Source organism: Bos mutus, chromosome 21 (assembly GCF_027580195.1).
Source record: "Bos mutus isolate GX-2022 chromosome 21, NWIPB_WYAK_1.1, whole genome shotgun sequence".
Classification (NCBI taxonomy): Eukaryota; Metazoa; Chordata; class Mammalia; order Artiodactyla; family Bovidae; genus Bos; species Bos mutus.
This window is the reverse complement of record NC_091637.1, coordinates 20,489,669-20,498,468: the sequence shown is the minus strand read 5'-3', so window position 1 is coordinate 20,498,468 and position 8,800 is coordinate 20,489,669. Positions and strand designations below refer to the sequence as shown.

At 52.0% G+C, this 8,800-nt stretch overlaps 1 protein-coding gene across 9 annotated transcripts in view; it reads left to right on the top strand.

The window, feature by feature from the left end:
* Window positions 1-1,526: 1,526 nt before the first annotated feature.
* The window catches only part of MAN2A2 (mannosidase alpha class 2A member 2), a 22,990-nt gene continuing 15,716 nt past the window's right edge, over window positions 1,527-8,800 (top strand). The window contains exons 1-8 of one of the 9 annotated variants that reach the window (XM_070358303.1): window positions 1,527-1,624; window positions 2,410-2,622; window positions 3,801-3,950; window positions 4,491-4,748; window positions 4,826-4,970; window positions 6,992-7,163; window positions 8,008-8,135; window positions 8,350-8,523. In XM_070358303.1, the coding sequence (XP_070214404.1) occupies window positions 3,819-3,950; window positions 4,491-4,748; window positions 4,826-4,970; window positions 6,992-7,163; window positions 8,008-8,135; window positions 8,350-8,523 (1,009 nt within the window). In that variant the 5' untranslated portion in view covers window positions 1,527-1,624; window positions 2,410-2,622; window positions 3,801-3,818. Of the gene's footprint in view, window positions 1,625-1,690; window positions 2,125-2,409; window positions 2,623-2,644; window positions 2,922-3,714; window positions 3,951-4,490; window positions 4,749-4,825; window positions 4,971-6,991; window positions 7,164-8,007; window positions 8,136-8,349; window positions 8,524-8,800 lie in introns of those variants that run through there. The other 8 variants (XM_070358304.1, XM_070358300.1, XM_070358301.1 and 5 more) reach the window with 8 other exon arrangements.

Sequence of the window (8,800 nt, the reverse complement as noted above, 5' to 3'; positions counted from 1 at the left end):
AGAGAGACCTACCATCAAGCTCCCTGTCATCTGGTCCCTCTGGTTCAGTGTCATCCTGTGGCCAGGGAAGCTGGCACCAGGCTGGCCTTGCTTTTGCTGTCTGTGTGAGTAATAGCCGTGTGGATCCATCGGGGCTTATCATCTCCTTACTAGCTGGATCTCATGGAAGTATGGTGGACACATCTTGCTAGGTGTATGCAGAGATTTGTGCACAATGATTTGTGGCCCTGTTAGCTACCATGCTGCACTTAGGGAATGTTTGACCTTTTAAAAAAATTATTTATTTATTTTTGACTGCTCTGGGTTTTGGTTGCTGCACTTGGGATTTCTCTAGCTGCGGCAAGCAGAGCCTACTCTCTTGTTGCCAAACACAGGCTCTAGGTCCTTTGGGCTTCATTAGCTGCGGCTCACGGGTTCAGTAGTTGTGACACACAGGCTTAGTTGCTCTGCAGCATGTGCTCTGCGGAATCCTCCAGAACCAGGGACCGAGTCCATGTCACCTGCATTGGAAGGCAGCTTTTTAACCACTGGACCTCCAGGGAAGTCCTTGACCTCTTGATAGAGGGGAATCTTTGGGAGTGATGAGAAAGTTCTGTGTTTTGACCTGAGTGATGATTAAACCTGTATATTCATTTATACCTGAGTTTTAAACTCATCAAACAGTATACTCAAGACTTGTGCCACATACTTTGTTGTGTCTCACTTAAAAAAAAGACTTACCAGAGAACCAATAAGAGCTCTTGAAAATAAGCTTATGATTGCCAAAATGAAAAATTCAATAGGCAGGCTGGAAGATAAATTTCCCAGACTACAAGGACAAAGCACAGAAACACAGAGGATGATGGACCCAGATTACCTCTAACACCTTAGCAACAGGCATGTCAGCAAATGAACCTAGAAAAATGTTTCTGATGGTAATAAATGAAATGGGAGTTAAAACAATGAAGTGGGTTTGAAAATCTGGCTAATCAACGAAAAAGTTGCTTAAGCAATTTTCAAGTTTGTAATTGATGGTGGAAGCTGGCACAACTCTTTTGGGGAGCAATAGAATGCCAAGTATCAGTCTTATCAGTCCTAATCTTTTGAGCAGGTAACCTCACAGCTGCAAATTTGTCCTAAGGTAATAATTTTAATTTTTTAAAATACTTATTTAGTTTTGGCTGCACCAGGTCTTATTGTGGTTCCTGGGCTCAGTAGTTGCCCTGTGGCACGTGGGATCTTATTTTCCCAACCAGGGATCGAACCTGAGTCCTCTGCACTGCAGGGAAGATTTTTAACCCCTGGACCACCAGGCACGTCCCGAGGTAATAATTTTAAAAGAAGACAAATGTGGAATTCACAGAGATGTTCACTAGTGTGGTTTAGTATGCTGCAAAATTATAAACCCAGATGTCCAGTAAAAGTACAAGCGAGGAACGCATGGGTCTTGTTCGTTAATTGCCAACTCAGAGAGGGAGTTGTGATTAACGCACGGTACCACCAGGAGGCAGCACTCCTTTGCCCAAGGAGCGTAACTGCATCAAGTGAAGGATACCTACACCAGAGCTGAGAGGGGGCCGGAAAACGCACTCCACCCTTCGGTTGGTGAAATGGAGGAGGACTGTTTCTGCTATTGGTAGTTCAGGTGCTGACATCTAGGAAGAGTCAGAAAACATCAAGTCACGCGTCCGTCCTCGCGGCTCCGCGGCGCGCGGTCGTCCGGGGTCCGGGCTGCGGCTGCGCACTGCGGACCCTCTGCCGGCGCCGGGGGTCACGGCGCAGACCGCACCGGAAGCGCCCGGACCGGCCGGCGGGAGCCGAGCGAGGGCCGCGCGTGGCCCGACTGGCCGGGCTCGGCGGGGCGCTCCACAGGCGGCGGCGGCGGCGGGGCCGGTGCGCGCAGGCGGGGCCGGGGCGGCGCGGGGGCGCGGCGAGGCTGTCCCCGCCCCGCACGCCGCTCGGCCCGGCAGCCGTGAGAGGGGAAGCCCGGCGCCCCGGCAGTCGGGCCCCTCTGGGAACGACTGGAGGGCAGACGCCCGCCTTCGCCTGCGTCGCTACTTCCGCGCGGGTCGCCGGCCCCGGGGGTGTGAGGGCACGCAACGCGGCCGGCGGGGCCCAGGGCGGCGCGGAGGCCCGCCGCGGACGGTAACGCGCTGGGCGGGCGCGGACGGGGCTCCGGCGGCGGCCCCGGCCGAGGTCGGCCGTGGGCGTCAGGAGCGCATACGATGGTGGTGCTTCGGGGTCGGAGGTGGCTCCGGCCCCCTCACCGGACAGTGGCCCTTGCGGTCCTGCGCCCGGCCGAGGCTCGGAGCGCCGCGGGCTGGGAGGGCCGGGAGAGGGCTGCGGGCAGCAGGCGGGCGGGCTGGCCAGTGGCCGAAGACCCGGCGGCAGGTGCCGGCCCCCCTCGGTGATCCCACTTTCTCTCCCCAGCTCTCCACCTCCTGTGCCCTGGACCCGGCCTACCAGGGCTAAAAATATTGCCCGGAGGCTCCTGAGCGGAATCAGATCGTGCTAAGTAGGGCACAACGCTGCCGAGGCGACAGAGCGTCTCAGCCCCAGGGTTGGAAGAAGGCTCTGGAGCGGCCGCTCCCGCCCCCGCTTGCCCGGCGGCTAGGCGGCTAGAGGTCTCTCTCAGCCCCGCAGGCAAGTGCGGGCCACGGGCGGTGGTGGAGGGCGCTGATACTCTTAAGTTGCCCCCACAGCCCCGCAGCTGTGCCTGGCGTCTCCCCACCCAGGGGATCTTCGACATCCATCACCGCGGGCTTACAGACCCTAAATGGTCTGTAAGCAGAGGCTGAAAGTTGCCCACTGTGGGAATTAGAACAGAGAGAGGACTTTGTAAGAAACATAAGCCGTAGCTGCTGCTGTTTTTTGTTTTTGTTTTTGTTTTTAATTCATTCTGTATTCCTGAATAAGAGGAACTGTGCCAGGAAGTGTTTTTGGTGAGTACCAGTCTGATCCAAGCAGGCAGGGAGAAAGGCTTTCTTGTTAGTCTCTTGGAGCTTTGGCTGTATCCTTTAAATCAAAATAGATACCAGTTTATTCCTCTGAAATTAGAGACTCATGGCCAGGGAGCCTGGACACCTGCCTCCTTTCACTGGCTGTGTCTTTCTTGTAGGCAAGCTCTGTGGGCGGCTGGTTATAACAAGAAGTCGTATGGGTAGCTCAGGAGTCACAGCTGGAAAGTTTTGTGATCCGGTTGTTTTTTAATGGCATCCACGTGGGAGAGAGTGTCACGTCCACCCTAGGGACAGAGCTGCTACCATGACCAGGCAGGACTGCCCTCAAATGTGCTTAGTCTTACTAGTGCTTTCTGTGTTACAATCCAGGTTGGGTCCATAGCCAGTGTTAGGATTCCGTGCTTAGAAGTTTTCTTTTCTTTTTTTAAATGTATATCTCCCATATTTAAACAATTTTTTAATTGAAGGATAATTGTTTTAGAGTCTTGTTGATTTCTGTCATAACAGGAATTGCTCAGTCTCTAAGTTGTGTCTGACTCTTTGCGACCCTGTGGACTGCAGCAGGGCAGGCTTCCCTGTCCTTCACTGTTTCCAGGAGTTTGCTCAAACTCGTGTCTGTTCAGTCAGTGCATCAACAGGAGTTAGCCAAAGTATACATATGTCACCTCCCTCTTGAACCTCCCTTCCAGCTGCCTCCCCATGCCACCCTGCCAGGTTGTCACAGAGCACGAGAAGCTTTTGTTTCTTTGGAGTCAGGCAAATTGGTGTCCCGCAGGAGCAGGAACTCATTGGGACATTTGGTGGAAAGACCACCACGGGATTTTTGCTTGCCGGAGCTACATCTGCTGTCCCTCCAGCCAGGTGTGTGTGGAGGCCAGTATGAAGCTGAAAAAGAAGGTGACAGTGTGTGGGGCTGCTATCTTCTGCGTGGCTGTCTTCTCGCTCTACCTCATGTTGGACCGAGTACAACATGATCCTGCTCGACACCAGAACGGTGGGAACTTCCCCCGGGTGAGTCAGTCCTGGCTGCTAACTTCTGCCTGCATAAATTATCCAGGATCAGGTTATTGCTCCAGCTGGAGAGTCATGGCAGCCCAGGTCAACAGGCAGATTTTCTAGAAAGCTGTAGGCAATGATGGCAAAAAAGAAAGGAGAGAGGAAAAAATGGCCCTGGGTACTGCTGCTCTGTCCACCTGAATTGGCAGACATTGCTCGTGGATTGCAGCTTTCCCTCCCACTAAGCCCCGGTGCAGTCCTTGTCAGCAAATGGTGCTCCAGGTAGGCAACATGATTGTCAAGAATAGGCATGGGAGGTGAAATCCTTGCCATCCATAAGCTAGAGAGTGAGGATACTCCCAGCCCAAGTGGGCTGCAGCCCTCAGTAGTGATTCAAACCACACCCGTTACCTTCTGGCCCTTTAGGCTCCTGGTCCTGCCTTCGATTTGGGAAGGAAGGATCATAGTCAGGCTTCAGGTGGTGAGCCGCATGCAGTGATCCTCCTTGTGACATAGGGAGCTGGGGGTGACTGCTTTCTGCTTTTTTGGGGGCAGAGTCAGATATCTGTGCTACAGAACCGCATTGAACAGCTGGAACAGCTGTTGGAGGAGAACCATGAGATCATCAGCCACATCAAAGACTCTGTGCTGGAGCTGACGGCCAACGTGGAGGGCCCACCTGCCCTGCTGCCCTACTATGTGGCCAATGGCTCCTGGGTGGTGCCACCAGAGCCCCGGCCCAGCTTCTTCTCCATCTCCCCTCAAGACTGCCAGTTTGCTTTGGGGGGCCGTGGCCCGAAGCCAGAGCTGCAGGTAAGAAGAGTCAGAGCCGGCAGGGACCCCTGGTGGCCGTGGCCAGGGCACTGAGCTGCTCTCCTCCTGCCTGGCAGATGCTGACTATATCAGAGGAGTTGCCATTTGACAACGTGGATGGCGGCGTGTGGAAGCAAGGCTTCGACATTTCCTACAGCCCGCACGACTGGGACTCCGAGGACCTGCAGGTGTTCGTGGTCCCCCACTCTCACAACGACCCAGGTGAGTGAGTGCCCAGTGCACCCCAGGAGCCAAGGAGAGAGCTTTCTGTCTTTTTTAAAATGTATTTGTGTGGCTGCGCTGGGTCTTGGTTGCCAGGTGAGCTTTTCTCTAGGTGTGGCAAGTGTGGGCTACTGTCCAGTTGTGGTGTGAGGGCTTCTCGTGGTGGTGGCTTCTCTTGTTGCAGGGCACAGGAGGCTCTAGGGCATTTGGGCTCAGTAGTTGCCCTCCCGGGCTCTAGAGCACAGGCTCAGTAGCTGTGGTGCATGGGCTTAGTTGTCCCGAGGCATGTGGGATCATCCTGGACCAGAGGGCGGACCCATCTCCTGCATTGGCAGGCAGATTCTTTACCACTGAGACACCAGAGAAGCCCTGTTTATTTTCTTTTTTTAATTGGAATACAGTTGATTTACAATGTTCTGTTAGTTTCAGGGGTACCGCAAAGTGAATCATTTATACATATGTATACTGTTTCATAGATTCTTTTCTTTTATAGGTCATTTCAGAGTATTGCATTCCCTATGCTACACAGTAGGTCCTAGTTAGCTGTCTATTTTATGTATATAGTAGTGTGTTTATGTCAATCCCAGTCTCCCAATTTATTCCTCTTCCCTCTTTCTTCTGGTAACCGTAAGTTTGTTTTATATGCCTGTGGGTCTGTTTTCTGTTTTCTAAATAAATTCATTTGTACCATTTTTTTTAGATTCCATATATAAGCAGTATCATATGATACTTGTTTTTCTCAGTCTGACTTAACTTCACTCAGTATCATGATCTCTAGGTCCATCCAAGTTGCCGCAAATGGTATTTCTTCCATTCCTGTCTTATGGCTGAGTAATATTCCATTGTTTGTATACACCACATCCTCTTTATGCACTCCTCTGTTGATGGGCATTTAGGTTGCGTCCATGTCTTGGTTAATGTAAACAGTGCTGCAGTGAACACTGGGGTGTGTGTATCTTTTCGAATTCTGGTTTTCTCCAAGTATATGCTCAGGAGTGGGATTGCTGAATCATACAACCTATATTTAGGTTTTTTAAGGAACCTCCATGCTGTTCTCCATAGTGGTTGTGTGAGTTTACATTCCCACCAGCAGTGTAGAAGGTAGAAGGGCTCCCTTTTCTCCACACCCTGTCTAGCATTTGTAGACTTTTTGATGATGGGAATTCTGACTGGTGTGAGGTGATAACCTCATTGTAGTTTTTATTTGCATTTCTTTACTAGTTAATAGTGTTGGGTATTTTTTCACATGCTTTTTGGCTGTCTGTATATCTTTGGAGAAATGTCTATTTAGATTTTCTGCCCCTTTTTTTATTGGGTTGTTTATTTTTTTGATACTGAGCTGCATGAGTTGTTTATTTTGGAGATTAATCCCTTGTTGGTTGATTTATTTGCAAATATTTTCTTCTGTTGGTGTCTTTTTGTTTTGTGTATAGTTTCCTTTACTGTGCAAAAGCCTTTAAGTTTAATTAGGCCCCATTTGCTTACTTTTGTTTTGCTTTTATTTTCATTACCCTAAGAGGTGGATCAAAAAAGATGTGATTTATGTCAGGGAGTGTTCTGCCTACATTTTCCTCTAAAAGTTGTATATAGTATCTGGTCTTAGGTTTAGATCTTTAATCCGTTTTGAGTTTGTTTTGTGTATGGCGTTAGGTAATGTTCTGATTTCATTCTTTTACATGTAGCTGTCCACTTTTCCCAGCACCACTTACTGAAGAGACTGTCTAGTCTCCATTGTATATTCTTACCCCCTTTGTCATAGGTTAGGTGACCGTAGGCGTGTGGGTTTATCTGTGGGCTTTCTATCCTACTCTGTTGATTTCTGGGTTTGTGCTCATACCATACTGTTTTGATTACGGTAGCTTTGTAGTGTAGTCTGAAGTCAGGGGACCTGATTGCTCCAGTCCCATTTTTCTTTCTCAAGGTTGCTTTGGCTTGGGTGGGCCTTCTGGTGGCAAAGGTAAGGGAGGGACAGTTGGAGAAGATGGTGGCATCCTCAGGGGACCCTTTGTTCGCTCCCCCAGGCTGGCTCAAGACCTTTGACAAGTACTACACAGAACAGACCCAGCACATCCTCAACAACATGGTGTCTAAGCTGCAGGAGGACCCCCGGCGGCGCTTCATCTGGGCAGAAGTCTCCTTCTTTGCCAAGTGGTGGGACAACATCAGTGCCCAAAAGAGAGCAGCAGTCCGAAGGCCAGTGCCCACTGGGGAGGCAGGAGGGCCCTCTGGGTCCTAGGATGGGTGTTAAGTCCTTTTCTGGAGCTGTGGGTGCCAGGGAGAGGCAAGAGGAGACGGCAGAGATGAGGTGTGGTGGTAGAGGGGCCAGGGACGAGGCGGCAGGAACGGATTTCAGGGTCACTAGTATTAGGAAGAAAGCTGAGCGCCGAAGAATTGATGCTTTTGAACTGTGGTGTTGGAGAAGACTCTTGAGAGTCCCTCGGACTGCAAGGAGATCCAACCAGTCCATTCTAAAGGAGATTGGTCCTGGGTGTTCTTTGGAAGGAATGATTTTAAAGCTGAAACTCCAGTAATTTGGCCACCTCATGCAAAGAATTGACTCATTGGAAAAGACTGATGCTGGGAGGGATTGGGGGCAGGAGGAGAAGGGGATGACAGAGGATGAGACGGCTGGATGGCATTACCGGCTCAATGGACGTGAGTTTGGGTGAACTCCGAGAGTTGGTGATGGACAGGGAGACCTGACGTGCTGCAATTCATGGGGTCGCAAAGAGTCAGACACGACTGAGCGACTGAACTGAACTGAACTGAGTATTAGGAAAAGTCACAGTAGTGTGAGCACAGGGGAGAGAAAATGGAGGGCCTGGCCCTGGAAATGCAGACCGAGTCCAGGGATGAACAGAGCCAGAATGGCTGGAGGTTGGCTGGAGGGAAAGGAGGGCACATGTCTATTCTCGTGGTTGGTCCTGGGTTCAGGTAAGCTGGCTCAGGGAGCCCAGTGCACACAGGTCCCCTCCTTGGTTGGCAGGACTGGGCAGAGGGTCTCTACCCTAGGCTGAGTGTGCGCTCTTAACTCCAGGCTGGTGGGAAATGGGCAGCTGGAGATTGCAACAGGAGGCTGGGTGATGCCGGATGAGGCCAACTCCCATTATTTTGCGTTGATTGACCAGCTCATCGAGGGCCACCAGTGGCTGGAGAAGAACCTGGGTGAGTCCGGGCTCAGGAGCCGGAGTCTGCCCCTGTCACTGGGCCAGAGGACAGCAGTGGGGCTCTAAGGCCTGGGGTGGGCAGAGGATGCTTCCTTTCAAGGCTGATTGCACCAGCATGGTTGCAGGGTGATGGCAGGAGGGGCTGTGGGGCCGAGGACCCAGTGGCCAGGCCCTGGGGCGTTCAGGCCTCTGACTTCTGTGCCCCTGCCCAGGTGCAACCCCGCGCTCAGGCTGGGCGGTGGACCCCTTTGGATACAGCCCCACCATGCCTTACCTGCTGCGCCGTGCCAACCTGACCAGCATGCTCATTCAGAGGGTACACTACGCCATCAAGAAGCACTTTGCCGCCAGCCACAGCCTGGAGTTCATGTGGAGGCAGACCTGGGGTAAGGCCAGGTAGGGTAGAGGGGGTCGCAGTGGTAGTTCTCCTGGGGGAAGGTCAGGGGTTTGAGAAATAAGACCCACCAGTCCTTCAGAGCACTGGTGTAGACCATCAGAAGCGCTCGCCTTCAGGTTAGGTAGGGGATTGCATTGATATCTCTGGCCGCTGTGGAGCCTATCTGTCCCACGGAGGAGCCATGGGCTCCCCTACCCTCCTTGGTCCTGACCCTGGCCAGCATATCCTCGCAGCCTTGAGTGTACTTCCTGCCTTTAGCTGGAGTA